A 21,968-nucleotide genomic window follows, 5' to 3' on the forward strand; every position below is an offset into this window, starting at 1 on the left:
CGCAGTTGTGCAAACCTGATGATGTTTATCCTGATATTCATGTTTTACTGCATCATGATGTTTTTGGTGAAACAAGCATTTCCATGAAAAGAAAAGTGCACCTCTGCTTTTATCTGTCTGGAACACTGAGAAAAGCAATGGTTATCTGGGCTAGTTTCCACTTATACTTAATTATTTTCAAGTTTCCTTCAAATCCACTGTAACGAATTAGACAAAGGCGCCTCTCAGGGCCAAAATGTTTGTAGCATTTGAAGTGGAAAACCTTCAGGTTTGTGCTTTTTGAAGACAGAGGAACTGGCATTGTCAACAATTCTCCTTGTGAGGTTTTTAAATGTATCACAAGTAAAAGAAAATACATTTGAATATGCACAACATTAGTTTACAAAGTATAATGAACATTATAGTCATACTAAGCTGTAACATATAATCATCATATAGTCTAAAGGTTTTTGTCCCACTCAAGACCCTGTGGTGTCTTAAAGATAAGACTTTCACTCGCCAGACCTGTATTCTACTTGAACTGAAGTTGATATTAAAACAAACACTGCAGCAGGTTGGGATCATGGTTACCATAAGGACGTTTTACTGTAATCAAACATTTTGTTTACACAATCCTCATTTTTCATCAGAATATTTCCTGAAGGCTTTAGAAACATATGGAATATGTTTTGTTCCTCATAAAAGACTTTTTGGCTTGTTTTGAAACCTGCATTCCTAGCATAATTTTGTGGCTTTTTTCCTTTGCTCTAGTACTGGCACATTTACTTCATTTATGGCACATTACTCCCACCCTGTACATATGTAATCAACAGAAATGTCTATCACAGCACTCCACAGATATGCCACATATCTGTGGCATGTACAATATATGCATCCTCATGCATGTTGACCACAAGATACAAACAAAAGCTCCACTGTCGCCAAAAAGCCTCACTAACTTAGTATATTTCATCAGTCTTCTTGTCATGTTTTTTTTTTTTCTGTCAAGCCCCACCTAACATACAGTAGTTAGAGTACAGTCAGCCCTTTTTGACAGTTTTTTGAAGTTAATCTCAGAGTGCCACCTTGAATATGTGATAGCACTTTCACTAAGACTTACTTCATACATTACAAATTCACCTCTGAATCCATATCTAAAAAAATACACAGCTTCACCCTGAACATTAAATAGAGTGGGTGAGCAGCGTTCTGCTACTGGAATTGTACAATAAAATGAAGATAATACGTACAATCTAGGGGCAATTTTCAAGGCCATTAAGCCTCTGTTTCGCAGGAAAAATGTTTGATTAGCACATTTCTGACTTCTGAGAACAACCAGTACAGCTTAAATGTCACAACACACACACACGCGACTACGGTTAACGAATGCGTAAAACCAGATGGAAACTGTGCTTTAAATGGAGAGCGCGTCCAGAAGTTACTGGTTCTTATCTACAGGTTAGAGTGTGGTGAACAGTAAGCTGAATAAATGAAACCACTGTCTGTGTGTGTCTCATAATGGAATTGCTCAGTCCATTACTGCACAGACACTAACAAAGCCAATGTACAACCTTATTGCATATGCCCATCCATCCCTCCTCTGTCCCAACCAATTATATATAAATTCATTTCCAGAGGCTGCATCAAGAGACAAGAATGCTTTTAGCTGCTCTAAAGATGGCTGCACTTCAACATTTGATCAATAGGAAATACCTGTCTCCATTTCCCAAACAATACACAGGGGGACCACTGTCCCCATACAGTTACAATTCTACAGTTTTGTCCCATGTGGCAGGCAAGAAAAAATTTCTTTACTTAACTTTACTACCCCACAAGTAAAATGTATTAGTTTCTGTGCCCTTGCTCTCTCTGAAGGTGTGTGTCACCTTTCATTGGAGAGAATCTAAGCCGCCTTTTATTCTTTTTACAGGCTGAACCTCAACTTGACAAGCACTTCAATCAGAAAAGATCCAGGGTTTTACTTTTTGACACTAATTAAATGGACATGCTATGCTGCATAAATCATAAACACACAGATAAGTGAAGATTCTGGACAACCAACACTGCAGAAGCACGGAGAGCTTGTTCTCAGTGTGTTTGCTGACCTGTGGCCGACCCGCCTCCTGTGGTTGAGGACCACAGAGTGAACAGCTGAATCAGAGAGAACTGGTTTGATCAGGAGTGTGAGGTTCCCCAACACTGGACTGGACTCATACAGGGCCACCTGCAAGATGCAGTGCCTGTCACTTCCTGGCAAGACCGGGCTGGTTAAGTGGTACTCACATCTCCCAGAGGCCTCGGCAGCAGGGGAGGAGCTTAGGAGAAGGAAGTGCCCTAAGAACAGAAAAAGGAAAAACAAATAGAAGTTTCATGTTTTCAAGTTTCATAGCAGCATCTTAAAGTATTGTGTAATGTGTAAACATTTGGACAAATCTCAGACTAAGCATAAAAATACATCAAACATGATAATAAATGTCAAGGGAAAAGCATTCATTCAAAAAATTAAGTGAAAAGATACATTACTGGATTTTCCACCAACTATGTTTCAGAGAAGAAGAAAGCATGGGCAGTATCCTGAAGCCGCCAGTGAGTCACTACACTCTTACCATCAGAACTTCCCTCTGAGTGGTCGGTCACAGGAATCTTCCCAGCCTGTGCGCTCTCTGGTTGCTGTGGCGACACCACTGACCAGTCACTTCGGTCGCTGTGATTTGATAAAGTCCAGAGGCATGGTGACTCAAAATCACAGGAGGTAACTGTGAGGCAGAAAGACAAGAGTGTAGCCTTTAACATTCAAAGATGCGATGATGTCATTGAACACTAGAAAAGTCTAATAAATCACAGAGGTTAATGGAAAATTGATATTGATATTGTTTCTATTCAAAGATTTACATAATAAAATGTGTGCAGTGTAAAAAAGCGGCCAAAACAATGCATACAATACACATGGTATTTTTTATTAAATATGCCTGCTGTAAAATAATTTTATGTATGAAAACACAGTTATTGAACAAATTTAATATGGAATTTTCAAAAACAAGTAGTCAACAAAACTTTGCAGAGAACAAACAGCATCTGTGATTCCCCCAAAGTGAGCCAAAATGGATGTTTATGACTGCCGAGTGGGGGTGGCTAAAGATGAGGCTTTTAGTTTTTTTCCCCTCTTTTTTTGGGATCACGAGAAATACATTTAACGATCTCAACAAAACAAGCTTGTTTCTTAAAAGAAAAAAATCCAGTAAATAAGTAAATACACAAGGCCACTCAACAAGGCTACAAAATCCTTTAAATTACAATTGTTATAACCAATATATATAGATATATATATATATATATTTGTATTTTCCAGATGGAGAACTGCATTAATATACATATAGTGATATACAGCTATGGGATTCATGTACCACATGCTGTCTATTTAAGTATGTGCATTAGTTAATATGAAGAAAAACATAATACATTTTCAAAAATATCCTATGACCATGTTAAATAATAATAAAAGTTTCTAAAGCTCCTGGAGTCTCAGGCTAATCGCGTCCTTGGTCAATGGGCTAAAGTGCCACTAAATTTAATTCAAATCCAATTTGTTTTTAACAGACAAACAGACAGACTCTTTGTAAATTTTGAGGGATTGTGTGTCTGTCTGTGTTGGGGGTTGATGAACAGGATGAGACAGGAGGCGAGCCAGACGTCATGTGATGATGAGTGGAAACTGCCACTATAGCTAATATGGCAAACAGCCATAGGAATCCCTCTGGGGATAAAGGACAGAAATAGGCACATTATTAATTTGTTATTTCTTTGAAACCCATTTTCATTTCTTTCTGTTATAAATAAACCCAAAATAAGCTTCCTTTGATCACAAATGACCTAAAAATGTGGTGGGTTGACTATTTTACTGCCAAACTATTTTCCTGGTGTCAGCATGCTGCCTGTGTGCTGCTTTGTTCTTCAGATTTCACAATCTAACAGACCAATGCTGTTACACCTCAAGCTGAACTTGCACCTGAAATTAATAACAAGTAGTTTTCTGCTCCACAAAAGGTCAATTTCCTTGTGGTGGATAATTGGCAATATAGTCACTGTTGACCTTTAAACAGATCTCAAGATTTCGGGAGCTGTACGTGCTCTACACACTATTAAACATTCCTCTTTTAATTGCGCTTCCAGTCACGGTCGTTCAGAGCCATGCTTAAGTAGATGCAGGTAATCATTGCAAGTAATGATAATAGTGAGGCAGATGATTACAGGAATAATTATTTGGTGTTTGTGTGTATCAGCGCTTCAGGAAGTATATGCGGCTCTTACTTTGGCTGTCGTCCTCTGAGTCCAGGTGACGAGTAAACATCTGATCTGAGTTCTCTTCCTGAAATCTGTCCAAGAGGGCGTGACAGGTACTGCCAACTGAGGAGAGGCAAACAGACAGACAGACAGAGAGAGTGTTTACAGTAGTTGCTTAACTTATGAGGGCAAGTCATACATACATAGAGAACCTCGAGCTCCTATACAATGCTCCTGTTTGAGCTGGAACTTGGGCAAGACTCTGAAAAAGTGACAATGTCGTGGTTCGTTGAAGAAACAAACAGGTGCCTGGCTGGTTCTCCAGCCAAAGTAACTTGGTTTCACTGGATATCAGAGGAATACTGTACATGGCTGTTTAACCCTGTCAAAGCAAAAAACACAGCCTGCAGGTGATTGAGAATTTGCCAGTCCTAAGTGAGACATTATAAGTGTGTGTGTGTGGATTATTGTGTGGATCATTGTCTGTCCACATGTGTCAGCGCTGGGATGGACCAGACTGTCTTTCTGTAAAACATCAACCCATTGTTTGTCTTTGCAAGCAGCTTATTACAATCCATAGTTATGTTTCATTGTGTTTCCCATGTGAAACTGACAGTCAAAGTGGTTTCTTTCATCCCTTCCTGTTCCACAACCTTAACCACATGTTTTTTTATTGTAACCATGATGACAAAGGTCCTCTAACTTTAAGGAAGTACTTAAATTAATTCAAACCAAGATCTTTTTCCTAAGTGTTACCCAGTACTTATTGTGTCTAAACCTAACCAAAGCGTGACCACTCATAAGCTTGACCACATGTTTATCTGCTGGTATGCTCCGTGGGTAGGGACAAGTGACCTATATGGTTGTTTGGATTGAAGGACTAACTGGATAGACTGTTGGCCTGTACAGATCAATGGGAACTGTGATAGCAGGATTTTAAATGCCTGAATTAAAACAAATCAAAGAGTTACTACTTTGTATCTGCTTCTTGTTTTGAGGAAAAATGAAAGCCTGAATAGACGATAGTGGGGTTCTTGCACAACTTCACTTTCTAACATGGTGCATAAGAGGGCAAATAAAAGCAAGGGAAATCAAATATAAACCAACAGATTTACAGTAAGCCTTGAGTACCTGGAGCTTGAATTATTAGGTTTAAGTGTCAACAAACAGAATCCATTTTGTTATGTAAGATACTCAGCACATCACATTTGTGTGAAGTACCTCTCGGTGCATTTCTTTAGTTGAGACAATATGGAAGCAATTTACCTCGGATCATTTTATGTCGTTCCTCATAAGAGCCTTTATCTTACCTTTACTTTGTGCCTTATACACAAATAAAGCAATCAAACATTGTGTGGGGTTATCAAATCAAGATTTTCCTTTGCAGTTAATAAAACCTACTTCTCAAGTGTGCAAAAGCTGAAAGAGGCAATAAAACTGGTTGTAATCATTTTTTTGTTTTGTTTTGTTCTTTTGATAAGTATTTTGTTATCTTAGGATAATACTAATAAATAAAGATAGATAAGATAATTTATATATGATTAACAGATAAAAGAATAGAAGCATATATTCTTTATAGCAAAAAAGGTGAATTTGTCCATGGGTGTGAATGTGCTTCTCAAGCCTGGAATTTGTTTCTAAGCTACAGGCTGCTCTAAATGCTTTTAAGTGGTCTGTGTTGTCCACAGCCTGAGAGGAAGAAAACGATCTGCAGACACTATCCAGGGCTTAATCATGACTAAGAGTCTCCAGCCTTGCATGTGGCTGAGGCACAGTGGTAACATCAACATACTAACATGCTCACAGCGAAAATGCTAACATGCTGATGTTTGGCAGATACAGTGTTTACCATGTTCACCATCTTAGATCAGCTTGAAAACATTTGTTAATTATAACTAAACTCACAGTGGAACTGAGGCTTGAAGGCATGTGATTAGTTTTGCAGATACACTGGTTTTTGGAAAGTGGTCTAAGACTTTTGGATCCCCTTGTATGTGATCATAAACCAAACTGTGCAGAACTTAGACTTATAATTAACATGGATGTCTGTACTAAATTTGATAGAAATCCTACCAATTGTTTTTGACACATTTCACAGAAAACCTTATGGTGGCATAAGAGAGAAAAATCAAGCAAAACCATCCAATAGTTGTTGAGACATTTCAGCAAGGACCAAAGAGGCAGAATTACAGACAGACATTAAAAAAGAGACACCTCACCCTCTCAAAAAATGTATTTACACACTTGACATTATGTAACTATAGTCTTCACCTAAAAAGGACACTAGAACTGAACATTAATCATTGATAAAGGCAGAAAGGGAAATGTGAAGATGCAGTACAACATTATCAATCATTAGTACATCACGTAGCACCCATTTAGTCCCCGTGACAAAAAAAAACAAACCTGTGCTCTTGGTTATCTTTCTTTTTTCTTTGGCCAGAGACAAACTGGTAACCTGTTTTATGTACAGCCTGCTTGACCCTACCGCATGATGGGACTGGCTACAGTCCCTAAAACCCTGAAAACCCCACAACCCTGAAAGTGACAAGTGATACTCAAAATAGACAGATGGATATACCAACTGCAGAGCTGATCCAGAAATAGGGACACTGTCAAACATCACACAAACAAGCAACAGTCTTATTTTAGGACGGAGGATGACTGAGACTTTACACGTGACACGGCATTGAACATACTAATTAGCATGACCACTGAACAATGAAAGAGATGATCATAACTCAGTGGGTCATCGCAACTTAACTCCTGTGACGTCCTCTCAACAGGGACACTGCTGTTCTCTGATGCCTGTAAGGCAAGGTCCAACAGGTCAAGCAGGACAAATCAAATTATTAAACGGACAGTTTATTAAAAGCAGTTAGTGATGATAATGATGGGAGGTTGAGGGGGTCGTGTAATTGAATGGCAGCCTTGCTATTCATCAGTAATTATTGAATTAAAGCAGCCATGGAAAGATTCCTATACAGGGAAACTGGAAAAATTAAACAGCCCAAAAAAAGAGGGGGATTCATCCCAAGGAAAAAGAAATGTTAACAGACTATTATTAAACACAAAATATCAAACAGTTTTTTGGAATTCCCCCGTAGATTTCAAACTTCCTCTCATAGCCTCGTTCCCTTTTTGTGTTGTCCAGTTTGGATTTTAAAAAAATTAAGGAAAGAAAAAGTCAGAAAAAGACATTCTCTTTTATGAAAAAGAGGAAATGATAAAAGAGTGAATGATCTGAATGATCTGACTCATCATTAGCCAGAAGAGCAGCGATTTGCTTTGATGACAATCCAGGACGCTGGCAGTGGACAGGCTTTGAACACAGTGGTACTTTAAATGCTGTCAGTTCTGCATAGAAAGCAAAGGCTGCCTTGCAGACTGTATCAAGGTATGCAGTGTTGTAGAGGCTGAAAGCTGCTGCTGGTTGTAGTTTAGTTAAGTTCAAGGCTGGGTGAAAAAATGCATATTCTGAGCTGCTCAGTGAATGTTGTCTATCAAAAAAAAGGGATCAAAATAGCCTGGGCCGATTTTCCACTGATAGACATGACCAATCTTCTCTCCTTCTCCCACTGTTTCATCTATCATTTTCCCTTCAGAGTTCACACCACAGTGAAACGTGTGACAACAAAGAAATCTGGGGAATCATTGTGTGAGTATTGGCCACTTGTCAGGTCAAATAACCCTGAGACAACTGCGGCTTCAGAGGGTCTCAGATCAGTATTCAGATGACAGGGCCATGCCTTTTATACTTTTATATGCTATCTGCTATTTCTGTGTCACTTTCAGCACTTCACATGTGCTTTTCCTGTGGACAGTTTAAAACAAAAAGGATCAAAGTCAAGCCAGCCATATCATCTTTTTACATTCCATACGTTCTTCCTTGTCAAAATCTGGTGCCTACATAACAGTTTCATCAGAGATTCAAATGTGTTGTGCTAGCACACATTTCACATGATGTAATACTCCCAAAACCAGGGAGCAACCCTTTAAGGGATCACTAAAATGATTACAATTCATCCTGAAGGGAACCTAAATGTTTGTAACAAATATCATGGCAATCAAGACATTTGACTCCAAAACACAAATGTTGACCTCGGTGTGGCACTAGCAAAAAAAAAAAAGATCACCAAATTCTTTAGGATGGAAGTCATATATTTCAGCCTGGACCAAAGTGGTGGAAAGATTAAAAGACCAACATCTATGAAACCATGATGCTACAAACAAGACAGGGGCCACTGCAGGCTATAATTAACACCCAATGAAGTTAAATCCTGCCTCCTTTACAAGACCACTACAGCTCACCTCTGGAAACATTTTAACATGACGAGGAATACTGCTGGGTTTTGGACCTATCGTGTAAGTTTAAAAAATTTTCTAAGTGCAATTTGGAAGTCTTGAAGGCCAAGAATCCAAATCCAAGTTCTGTCATCATGTGCTGAGAGTGAGAGTGAAGCTTCATCTTTCTCTCCAACTACTTAACAAAGTCCTGATCCCGTCAAATCCCTCCTTCCCTTCCAGGTCTTATCCCTTATTCCCACTTGGAAGTGGTGCTATAAAGAAAGCCAAGATCTAAAACATCCAGTGATAACTTTACAGCATCAAGATATAGACAGATGGAGGATTAAAGGAAGAATCTCTGACATGGAAAAGTCAATACAGAAGGCAATGAAGCACAAACAGACCGCACATTATACACAACATACCGAAACGTATACACAAACACACATAAGTGCTTCTGACAGGCACTTCAAAGGGAAGGCTTCTTCAAATATTCAATTCACATATGGTAGGTTCAGCAAAAGCAGAATATTGAAGCCCAGCCTTGTTTGGGCTTGGAACCAATAAACTTATTTTATTCCAAAACCTTGGCACAAGACTACCTGTCAATCAAAAGTTACATTTTTATCTGTGTGGCATCATCATTGTGGTGTGATTAAAAGTCAAAGATAGACTGGTTGGCATGTGTTCAGCATATTAATTGGACCCTAACAGTTATAAATGTTTTTAAGTAAATATAAGCTGGCAAGCAATTACACTTTAATAAAGTTATGTTTACATTACAAAATAAGAAAACACCATGTCATCTTTATTTTTCTTGTACTTTTCATTATAAATAGGCTATTTTAATTCTACTATAATTCATTGGACTGGTACTTTAAAAAAATGTTGTGCTTATAGTACACATACCAAATTACATAAAAGATCTTATGTAGTGTTTTTGCTTTAAAGTACATACTAGCTCAGTGTCCCACTTTAACAGACCAGCTATCCCACTAAACCAGAAAACCCTGAATGAAGGAAAAAGGAGGCCTTGTTGGGTTTCAGACTCAAAGCTTTCAAACAACAATCAATTGTCTTCAGTACTTTACATTTCATTTTTTACAACATGGTAAGAAGGGTTCTATCATTTCACAAACAGATTTTCGTGAGGGAATATGTGCTACAGCAGTGCCTCGGGGAGTGTGTCTGCTTTTGCTGAACCCACCCTAATAAAAGTGCCATGACTTATATTGTGAATAGTTTACACTTGTCATTGTTTAACAAAGCTGTTGAGTGTGTTTGAGCAATTGTAATTGCTTTCAAGTGTGCAGTGCTGGACACACCGAAGCGTGTCTCAGATACATTAATGAGGGTGACTGAGCAACGGAAAACAAGTAAAACACGCTGAGATAAAACAAAAGTCTCACCCACAAAACATTCACTCTCCACTGAGAACTTTAGCACTCACTTCTCAGCGGAGACTACAGCATGATCAAAGCACCATCTCACACATAAGAGGTGGGTCTTAATGGCATGCCTGTCACGAAACTAAATCTTATGCAAAGCTTTCAGAGACATATAGTCAATCAGAGGTCTGAAAATTGGCTGAGGAAGTTTCTAACTCAACAGTAACTGGTTACAAAGGATGAGGGCAGTCTTTTCTTGGGAGACAGTGTCACTGAGGTGACATAAAACTGAAACTGAAATGACAGCATTAGCCACTGCTCCCATCTATCGTTGCCATTTACCAGAGCCATCAAGGTAAGAGCAGTACATATATGGGTAGATGTTGCACTTTTATATGCAGTGAATCATTCACAAATTGTTTTCAGTGGAGCACATTGTAAAGAGAGACGGACACAGAAAAAGCACCAGGCTGCTGGAGAGATAAACAGCACCACAGAGTATCAGTGACCCTACCATTTTTGCCCACAGCCAGAAGACATACATTAGCTAAACAGGCCACAGCAAACACAAGCTTAATGCACAGTGCATTGCAATTTATACATGGTTACTGTCATGGAGAGCTGATATTCTAGGATGGGCTATAACCAATTAGTTACGAGTCACGTTGCAGTTGGGATTATGGTATTTCAAGCTGCTTATTTCTCTGCTGATATATCAGAAAATCATCAGAGGGATCAGAGAAAGATCACGGTTTGGGTGAAAAATACTGGGCCTACTTTATAAGGTTAGGGAACATTTATTGTCACAGTTTAAAGAAACCCACGCTGACTTGCAGAAGGAAACAGATGGTAATCTCCCGCTTCCATTTTAAACATTTGTTGTTTTGGAGCACGACTGATGTTGTTGTTTTTGTTGAGGCAACAGTCTTTTGTTATTCCATTCCAACTCCTCCAAGACTCAACCGAGTGCTGTACATGCTGACTTAAGTTTTGCAGTGTGATAAAGCAGTGCATTGATCTTGCTCAACATTTAAGATTCTGATTTCCAAGATACCTTTGGTGAAGAGAAGAAAATGACATAATAATGAAGCCTCATAACATTAATTTCTGAAAAGATGGCTTTCATGGTGACAGAGTCTGGATAATTACACTACAGAAATTACACTGCTAGACACACGCCTCACTTGATCTTTCACTGGAAAAGCAATTTAAAATGTATGTCTTCTTCCATGTTCCTGTAACAGGAATGTAAGCTTATTTCTATGTTGAGAAACAAGGTTAACATGGTAAATTGTTGCCAAACATTGTACCAATTCAACTTTGGATATGAACAAAAACCAAAGTATCATATTTCAATTTTTAGAAAAAATTTATATAAATGTTCTTTTCCCCCCCGATTTAATTTAAGTGCAACCATCACTGTTTTCTGTGACCTACCACAGGAACACAGTTTATACAGAGACAGACTCTTATTTTGAAGAAGAGACATTCCTTTGTAGCCCATGAAAGCCACAAATTGGGACTTCAACTAATGCTTATTTTAAATGCTGATTAATCTGCAATTTTTTTTAATAATTGAAAAATTGTACAGCTGTCTTTGAGTATTTATTCAACATGTGCCTTGTTACAAATCACCTTAACCAATAAGCTACCGGGAGTAATAATATACATAATCAATGAGCATTTTTCTTAGTTGCTATGAGGTCAATTACAGCTCTTTAGTTTTGACCTTAAAACATATATACATATGTCTTTCATGATGCAATAATAATATAACCTAAATTCAATTTTCTCTCAGGGATCAATGAAGTTCACAATTCTCTAATTCAATTCTTGTCCATGCATACTGCAAGTTATTTGGTTTAAGTTTAAGTGAGTTAGTTCTTATTGGATTATTGCCAGATAAACAAAAAGACAAAAAAAGGGCCAGGGACACTTTTGAATATTTTTACCATTTTCCATTTTTGTTTTATTTGTCCTACGTCAACTACTGTACTGGTTGGAAAACTAGACAAATATAGAGGAACTGGTCAACTGTAGTATTCAAAAAACCCCAAATTTACCTCTGAGGACTTTACAGTGTGTATAACATACAACATCCCCTTTCCTTAGACCAGGGTTTTTCAAACTTGGGGTCAGGTCCCCATGTAGGGCCATCTGATGAGCAGATAGAGTCCTGGAGATTTACAAATGAACTGGCAAAAAAAATAAAATAAAATAAAAAATTTTTGTCCAACTTGCTGGGATTTTAAAATCCTGGTAAAGTCAGACACATAATGTGCAACTCAAAGCATGTTAATCTTCCTCCCAGAAGGGAACAGCTTGTTTTTCTGGTGTTTGATTATCAGTCAGAAATTACTCATATGAGGGAGCTTCAACAGTAAAAACATTAGTGTAATTATTTCAGTTTAGGGTTGTTTTTTTTTTTTTTGGAAAGTTAAACTAAGCCTCCAACCAAAACTTTAAACACATTGTTATTGGATTTCATGTTCCATCTCTCATCTGCGCGTGAAACACCGCAAGACACATTTGTGCTCTTGTCTGCACTCAGAGGCCCGTCCAAAATAAGCAAACATTACTATCACCTCCAAAAGCCTAAGTTCCAGATGCACACATATTTGGAAACCATTTGTACATACCAGCACGTCTCTGAACTATAAATCTACTTAATACTCAAATTTTATGTCAATCATCTGCAAGGTCATTAGACTGTAGAGGTATTAGACATGTAGAGGCAAACTCAAAACTCTCTCAAGACCCTCAAATTAGCCTTAATGTGCTCAGAGGTTTAATACGGGCAGATAAAAGAATAAACATTCAGGCAACTCGGGAACAATTGCTGACAGCCTTCATTACTACTGGTAATTGAAGCAAATCCCCAGCTTTTGCTATGGGTTATGATTACAATTGACTCAAATGTATCAATGCAAAAACTTTAAAAAGAAATGATTGTGAAAGATATAATGAAAGACTTAGCAAGCCAAAACTCGATCTAAAATATCACTATACTACGGGCTGGAGAAATAACAGAACCTGTTGCAGCTCAATGACAGTGTAGAAAAACTCATTTTTTAATAAGCAATCATCCTTACAAAACATAGTTTAACCTGAGGTCCTTTCAGGCAAACATAACCATACTGTAGCTTGTTTTAGACTGAATGACACAACAAATGTTATCACTTGACATTCCCAGAACCCCAGAGAAAATATAAATGCACAGGAAGTTCAGAGCAAGAGTGATGTCATAAATCCATACTCCAAGTTACACAGTAAAAATATCACATGTCAAAAACATTTCATCAGGAACCATTAGATATTCCTTATTGCTGACTGTCAAGTTTTATTTTTCCTTCTGCTCATTTCCCACAGGGCTACTCTTACAGCGCTTCTATAATTCAAATTGCACACACTCAGACAGGCTGCTTACAGAAATGTGCAGAAATTTACCTAAAGTCTGTAACACTGTGTTAAAGTGAAGATATATGACAACTTTAAAATGTTTAAGCACTTCAGAGCGACAGTTTTGAACTAACGAAAGTCGATGTGGGAAAAAAATGTCACACTTTACTGGAACCAATTCAATCCCTAAATACATAAAAAACAAGTTTATGAAAGTAAGCTGGTGATAAAAAGAGCAGCTTCATGAAGAAACACAATAGAAAATCAAGTTATAATATTCACAGCTAGGTAGTAAAATACTGGACATTTCAAAATGCAGTTTGTTCTAAAAACACTCAATCGTTCTTAGACAATGAGGATTTAAAATTGATTTTCAGGCAGGAATCATTTTTCCCACTTTTTTCAGTGAGGGGCTTTTTTAATGTGGCAAACAAAATGAAAAACAGCCACAGGGGAAAACATATATTAAATTATACTATATTAATATACTAAAATTTTACATTCATTCAGTTAAAACGTGTGTCTATAGCTTCACAGGTATTTGGCACATCATGAGCTACTTGAAGTGAATAAGCAGGATTGAAATATCTTTTCCTCTGATTCATAAATGGACAGTCAACAACAGTCCATTAAGTCCCACTCTATCCATTAAGCTATATCAAACAGAGAAATGAGAAGTTCTTTTGTGCTCAAGCATAAGGAAACTAAAGATACTTCTTATCTATTCAGCCCTTCAGCTCTGTCTCGGTAAACTGAGGCTAATAGGGGAAGTTCATTCCCTTCTCTAGAAGGGAATGAACTTCTTCTAGAGAGGGGAATGAACTATATCAGATATTTGATAAGAACTACACAACCATACACCACCGTGTCAAAGTATGTCCATCTCTGCTGAGATGCTTCAATGTCTCTGCATCCAGACACACTTCTGAAGACCCATTCATGTGCAGTGAATCAGGCTTTTGGTATTCCCAAAAGAATTAAGTCCAATAACTCAATTTATGATTTAATTGGTTGCAGCTTGGCTCCAGTTAGCTGGTATATGGTACTGTTATGTAGTTTCTTCTCAGTCATTCCTTTTTCAACAAAAACACACAGACTTTGAGACACTTCATGTCTGTTTTCCCTCTTTCTCCGACAACCAGATATGGATATAATGAGCATTTTATTTCAAGGTGGCTTGGGACAGATCATGTGATTTGACTAAAAGCTTGCAGTGATGGTAATGGTGGAAAGCTTTCACTGCTTTACCATGATGTGTTTTTGCCAGACATTTTTCATCTTTTCTCTTCAGCTTGTCATGAAACTGTGTATGTTTGTAAATGTCAAGCACAGGTGAAAAAACCTTTACTGCCACAAATGTCATGTAGAACATTTACATTTACTCATTCTACAGATGCTTATCAGGCGTGACCTACAAGTGAGGGATAACGCAAACATACCTAAGCACTAAGTAAGCGCTAAGTACTAAATCTGTTCAATAAGACAAAGTGCAAAGGAGATCAGATATAGAAATGCACAGTAAATGCAAGAGATGTTAGGAGCGGAGATCAGAAGAGATGAGTCTTCAAGAGACAGAGAGGGTCACCCCTGCTCCAATAGCATTTGGTAGCTTGTTCAGGGAGCACATCAGGGGACGATGGCGAAGAACAAATTATAATTGTGAAAAAGCTCCCCTGTCCACATGTGAAAATTTGTCTTTTGTTGCAGTTAAATGTACAATTGACAACCGGAATAAAATGAAAAATGGGTCACCTAATGCCAAAAATCAAACATGGCCTCTGGTATCATTTTCAAATTGATCAACAGATCATTTAATGGCACAGGGTGACCGTTAATTTTTGTTAAACTTTTCTTGAGAAGACACTCTTGTAGCTGAGAAAATACTTTCATGACTGTTGTCTGGGTGGAGCAATGATAAAAGGAGCATTAAGTTATAGTAGCGCCCAGTAGCAGAAGTGAAACAGAAAACAAACCTTTAAGGAAAAGTTCAACATTTTGAAAATATGATTATTGTCTTTCAAGAAGATACGAATCTGGTGTCTGTACACCACATTTGAGGCTACAGCCAGCAGCTGGCTGACACTGGAAACAGGGGGGAAGAGCTAGGCTAGCTCTGTGCAATGAAGGCTCAGTCCATTTGCCATTTATAGATTTTGTTTTTGTAGAGATTATAATAATGAGATATAATTGTAAATTGGTAAGCTTTAGTGGTGCTGCTAGGCAGATTTCAGACAGACGAAGTTAGATACTAGCCAGAGAAAACTGCACAACAAAGAGCCAGATATTTCCCTAAGGTGGAGACAAAAAGAGAGCTAAAAGGAATGTGAATACACTTACATTAAACAGCTCTAACCCTTGTCACTTATGTTGGAGGACTTGTTCCCCAAGACTTCAAAATATCCAGACTATGTAAAGTTAGTTTATAGTATAGGGTTAATACTCTGACACAGCCATATATTAATAAAAATAGCGCAAGTATTACTCAAAGCATTTATAATGATTAGTAGTGTGAGTGACAGCACAGCTGCACTGCAGGCATTTATTCCTCAAACTGACACAGTCTGTACTGTGGTTGCCCCAACATCTGTCTAGATAACATCCTGAGGAAGTGGAGTTTTGAGGGACTGAAGCAGCCCTTCTCATCTCCAACTCCCACTCAGTCTGAACGGGATGGTGAGCTGACCTTCCTCCACTTAGATCAAAAAGCAGCGTCTATGAAACGTTTGCACACACTTCACTCTTAAGCTGTGTCTTTTAGTTCAGTATTGAGGCAGAAATTAAGCCAGAGAATCACTATGACCAACCAGAGCCAGAGGCATCTCCTGTATGACTCATTACTTTATTAGACAAATGAATATCTGCAGCCCCGTGATTTAGGAGTCATTCTATTTGATAGTGTGCTACAGCCATGTTTCTGAAATATGGAGAAAATTTAAAACAGAAGGTCAAATTTATTAAATTGGTTCCTGGTAACAAAATGCTGTTTGTCTATTAGAGTGAGACAATTGCTATATGAGCACCAGAATTGCCAAAAAGCCACTGTGTTTGTGATTTCCTGCTCAGTGGCACCTAGCGGTGCGGTTGCAGATTGAATACACCTCCCCTAACCCCTACAAGCGCATATGAGAACCTACGGTGGACGTCAGGTAATGTACAAATGCGAAAGGTCCTCTCACTTCCTTCGTAGATGTAAAGGGCTATTTCTAAGCTGATGAAAACACAACAATTCTTAGTTTCAGGATATTATACACTAATGAATTTTATATTCCATTTCTACTAACAGGCCCCCTAAATCCTACACACTGGTCCTTTAATAGACAGATGTAGAGAATAGCAGCAGTCTGTCTGTACCACAGACTCAAAAATCTGTTCTGACGTATTATTCCTCATCAAGTCCCCCAAAAGTTATTCCCCACCACATGGAAGTGTAGGGCCCGTGAAATGTGAAGCATTCATGTCTGAAACCCATCTTCCTTCATCTTTGTGTCACATAAAGAAAGAAAAACTGGCGACAACAGTTGCACAGATGTTGGAAAAGGAACATAACAGAAACATTAAGAACAGTATGACCTTCAGTTTCTGCTTTCTGTATTATATCTTTCGTGTCTTAAGTCACAATTAGATAGTTTAATGGCAAATAACATTCCCATTGGGAGGTGGGAATTATTCTGACGTAGTCCTCAGTTATATCAGAGTCTCTTGTCAATTGTCCACATGTCCCAAAAAGGAGTTACCGAGGTAACTGAGGGGATGATGTGTGAGAGTTTGTCTGTGGAATTCAGTCTAAAATTGATGAGACTGGAGCGCATATTGAAGAGAGGGGAGAGTACAGGCTGGAAGAAAAGTTAATGTCTAACAGAGGGGAAAATATGAGACGGCTCGGTCGGTGTTCTTGAAGTGGGGGGAGCAGAGAATTAATTTTTCTTAGCAGAGGAGTAATGAGGAAAAAGAAGATTATTTCTTGGCTCACAGTTGAGAGATTTTAAGTGAAGCAGTCTCCAGCATTAGAAGCGAAAGAGAGTGTCGCCAAAATCAGTAAGATGATCCAGAAATAAGATGGTCCAGGTAATGAGCAGTTAATCAAATATGCAGGAGCCGAAAGGTAGAAAAGCACAACACTCAAACCTGTTCTCAGTGTTCGCCGGCAACGGTCGTCGCCGAGCCTCAGGGATTCGTCACTCCACTATAAGCTCAACTATGGCTTTATGTAAACAGAATGGATTAAAGCTATTTTAAGCTAAGTCATGCCACTCTTTCCAGCAATGTGTCTGTCCACTCTCTTGCTCTCTCTCTGTCCCACACACACACACACACACACACACACAAGACACACACACACACACACACACACACACACACACACACACACACTACCTCACAGGTGTCAGCAATTATCACCCTCTCCACAGCTGTGCTGCACTCACTCCCTCACAGGTGGCAACAATTACCACCCTCTCCTCGGCTGTGCAGTAAAGGAGCAGTCAGCTGTTTTTTTTGTCTAGTTGCCTCAACGTTTTAATATGAGAAGTCACTGACCAATAACGTACATGAATAAGTGTTTAAAAATGCGCTTTACACACACTACTTTATACTGTTTTATGGTATAAACCACTTACTTAATATTTGTACACTGCTTATAAATACTGTATAAAGGGACTTAAAGCAAACTTAAGTTGCAACTTCTGTAATTCTTATTTTCATTATTATTCAATCTTTTTATCGTTGTTTCATAAAAAAATTAAAATAAAATACAAATTTTAAAAAGACAAATCACAAGTTCTCAGAACCTGATCTTTCTGTCAATAAACTTGTCAGCTGAATAACTTCTATTTTCACCTGTATTTCCAGTGAGCTCCCATCATTATTTAGCATCTTCTGTATAAACATTAAAGTATTGATTAATATCAGCTGAACTGTGAGGTCTAAAATGTGTGAGGTTTAAAATCAGAGATTAATGATGAAATATTATCATGTTCCGCCTTCATAGTTCAGGGACAATTTGCACAAAACACCCATTAGACTTCTCCTTAAGGTTTCCTTAAAATATTCACTGAAGTATTTAAGATTTTCTCCATATCTTGGTCTTATGCTTAAGGAATCGCTTAAAGTCAGTGAAACTGTTCAAGTCATTTAGACCTTAGCAACCAAAGTAAGGTGACTCTATCTTACGTTTTTGTTAGTAGGTTTTTATTTATTTTAATGTCCTTTGGTCTTTGGTCAGCTCAAGCTGAATTTAAATGTGCTCTAGAAATAAAGTTGACTTGGCTTGACAGCATGGCCAAGTTTCTGGCGATAAATGAAGGAAAATTAACACATCCCTTCACAATGAGGAATTGATTTTACATTAAGGGTTTGGCCAGCATTTATGATTTGTCTGACCATCTAGAGTTGGATCAGTTGACCTTCTGCAGTTGTGCTCTTCCAGCACTTTTGCTATTCATTTTATTATTTTACGCTACAGCAGAAAGCGGCATACTTCTTTAAGCCAGTTTTCCAAAAGTTATAACAGGTATCACAAGTGCTAATGGCAGAAAACCAGCGGTCTCCATGGAAACTGTATAATTTTACAGCTGTAAAATCTCTTTCATTGCTGTAAATTCCTTAACTTTTTCCGCAACTAATGAGACTTTTTAAGAGATTCTGTGCAACACCCTTATGTAACTCCCTCAGCTAAGGAGAAAGTAAATATCATACTTAAATGGAAAACTCCTGGAGTTTTTATGCAACTGGACCCTAGAAATTACTAGTGTTTAATAATAATTACCACCTGTGGATGTGAAGACATTTGCTCACATGATGTCTCTAAAAACAAGCACATAATTCTGACCCAGTATCTGCTCTGTTCTCAAGAAGCACAATTCACTCTACAGTTCAACTTCATCTAATGAAACCCAGCTTTGAAGAGCTGACAGATTTGCACAATCTGTGCTTTAACATATTTAAGATAATTGTCTCCCAAAAGATGGTTTTGCAATTCATTGGAATCTTACTGATAGTATGCGACTGGGAGTCACGCTGTTTAATCATTTATGGTCACTTTTTGGAATTCTATCTATTTAATCAGACAACTATGATCCACCAAGGTCTGGAGCTTATTATCTGTATCATTGTGGTCCTTCATTAATTTGAAAAACCCGACAGCAATGTCTTCTTCCAGCATAAACATCTGCAGGGTTTTGTCTGTGTTATTAGCTCTGGTGCTTTATGAGCAGACTGGAGTGAGTTTACACAAAACTCTACCAACAATCTGTTTTTGTCTGTTGTTGTAGTGCAAATTTTTACAAAAAGAGACATGATGTAGAGCCACAATTAAGAAACATTTGTCAATCAACAGACCATCTGTGCATTCACTTTCAAAATCACAATGATGACATTTATTTGTTTTTAAGTCTGAAGTGTGCCACCCTCAAATTACATATACAGCAGTATAAATGAAACTAGAGCTAAAGCAATCAGTCAATAAGTCAATATTATTGGATTCGCAGAAGATTAATAGCTGACTATTTTGATAATTGATTAATTAATTAGCTAATTAAAAAAACAAAAAACAAAAAAAAAACAAAACAACAAAACTTCAAATGTTTTCACTTCTCAAATGTGAAGATTTCATGCTTTTTTTTAAAAAGATGTGATGGGAAATTAAATCTTTTTGGAGATGGACAGTTTCGAACAAAACAAGACATTTGAAGACGTCACTGTGGGCTCTTTGAAACTGTGATGGATAATTTTTCCCTGACATTTCACAGGCTAGAATAATAAGCAGATGAATCAATAATTAATTTTTTTCAGCCCTAAATCAAACCATTGTTACTTTTCTGTTTCTTATTGACTTGAAGTCTAACATCTCATTCTCACTCTGAATTTCTTGCCAGTGGTCAGCTTGATTGTTTTTTTAATGTTCATCCCTACTCTGTCTCTCTTGCCTATTTTTGATGAAAATAATTAAAAATTAAAACCTTTAACAACATCTGACTGGTTTTTGCCTCAACCCACAGTCACTCTTGAATGTAACAGTTGCACAGCTGGCTGCTCATCTGTCTGCTATCCAGCAAGCAGAGTGATGCCTCTGAGGCAGAGCTTTGATCTGCTGTCTCGCTTTCTCTCTCTCCCTTTTACTCAGCTGTTCATAAATCATTACACTCTAAGTACACCTGAGCAATAGACTTTAGACGCTCATCCAGCAACATTACTACAAGGAAACAGGAGGGTGTCTCTTTGTCTTACAGACTGTTGTTGGTTCAGGAGGTGGAAAGCAATAAACACAAAACACAGTCCCAAAACATGTGGTCTGTCCTGAAAGCCTGCCAGAAAATATTCTGAAAGGAGACAGACCACGGAAATGAGACATTTTCCTGGGAAAAGTTTAAAAAATATATACTGATAGAAAACTGATGAAGTTTGCACTTCTGAGAAAAGGATGAACCAGGAAATCATGTTCGCACAACCCACCAGCGAGACATCTGTCTCTTGAGATATTCCAGTGAAAACACATTTAATTGCCAGCTATGTTTGAGACTTGCACTAATCAATTTACCCATTAACCCAGCTCCTCTCAGGTCAAAGGGTCAAGCTTTAATGTTCATTTGATCTCCAAAAAAGGTCAAGTTACCATTTATGTCACTTACTCTCACGGCAAATTTCATACCTAAATTCAACCAACAGGTTTTAAGCTAACTTAAATGACATTAAACAAAAAGTTAATGCTGGAGATGAGTGTGACTTTGTGTTCATCTGGAAATATATCACAGCATGACCTCTAAAAGCTCCACACTGAATTAAATTGAATTGACTCAGGTCCACAGTTATTGGTCCTTTAACCATTCCTTGTACTAACTCCAAAGCAGTTGTGAATGTTTTGTATATTTTGATATTTGTATATTTTCGATTTTGTCTCTTTTGTCCTCTGTATGCAATGTGCTATAGAAATAAAACTTGACTTGCAGATCAGACCTGTCTTTTTTTAACACTGATAGAAACACATGGGAACTGAGAGGTGCTAAGTAAACACAGATGTTTACTTGAAGAGGGATCATTAAAGCTGTACACACACACAGACACACACACACACACACACACACTACACACACACACACACACACACACACACACACACACACACACACACACACACACACACACATACACACACACACACACACACACAAACACATGCAGGGATGCATAACCCACAGATGTTTGAGAGTCACTGCTGTTTAATCAGTGATCAAGACAACATCAGACTCTGCAGTTACGCTGTTACTTGAACCACTGTGGTATTTACTCACACATTGCACATTTTCATTGCAGTCATATCTCCACAGTCAAGAAATCCCAAACCACTCCAGTCTTTATGTCAATTAGTCAGTAATAGTGAAATTCAAATAAAAACTGGGGCCTAAACTGAAATATAAGAATGTAATTCGTCTGGTTTTTGCTCTTAGAGGCCGAAAACAGGGAAGGTAAAAAGCACAGACACAGAATAAAAGGGTGGGATTGAATATTTTAAATTCTTTCATGGTAACAAAAGCATTCTCATGCTTATTTATTTGGAAATTAGCTGAAGCTCCCAAGTAATGGGTAGAAATGATGGCATGAATCAGTGTGAGATGAAGCACTCCCTCTTAGAGACTGATG

General features: G+C 37.9%; 1 protein-coding gene across 3 annotated transcripts in view; it reads right to left on the bottom strand.

The window, feature by feature from the left end:
• The window catches only part of ltk (leukocyte receptor tyrosine kinase), a 54,417-nt gene that overhangs the window by 28,437 nt on the left and 4,012 nt on the right, over positions 1-21,968 (bottom strand). For 2 of the 3 annotated variants that reach the window (XM_071498040.1, XM_071498039.1), the window contains exons 2-4: positions 4,288-4,383; positions 2,586-2,735; positions 2,085-2,313 (exon numbers count right to left, since the gene is read on the bottom strand). In XM_071498040.1, the coding sequence (XP_071354141.1) occupies positions 2,085-2,313; positions 2,586-2,735; positions 4,288-4,383 (475 nt within the window). Of the gene's footprint in view, positions 1-2,084; positions 2,314-2,585; positions 2,736-4,287; positions 4,384-17,459; positions 17,999-21,968 lie in introns of those variants that run through there. The other variant, XM_071498041.1, reaches the window with a different exon arrangement.

The sequence above is a fragment of the Trachinotus anak genome, unplaced genomic scaffold (genome assembly GCF_046630095.1).
Source record: "Trachinotus anak isolate AG129_WGS33_773 ecotype Australia unplaced genomic scaffold, CSIRO_AGI_Tana_v1 ptg000015l, whole genome shotgun sequence".
Taxonomy (NCBI): Eukaryota; Metazoa; Chordata; class Actinopteri; order Carangiformes; family Carangidae; genus Trachinotus; species Trachinotus anak.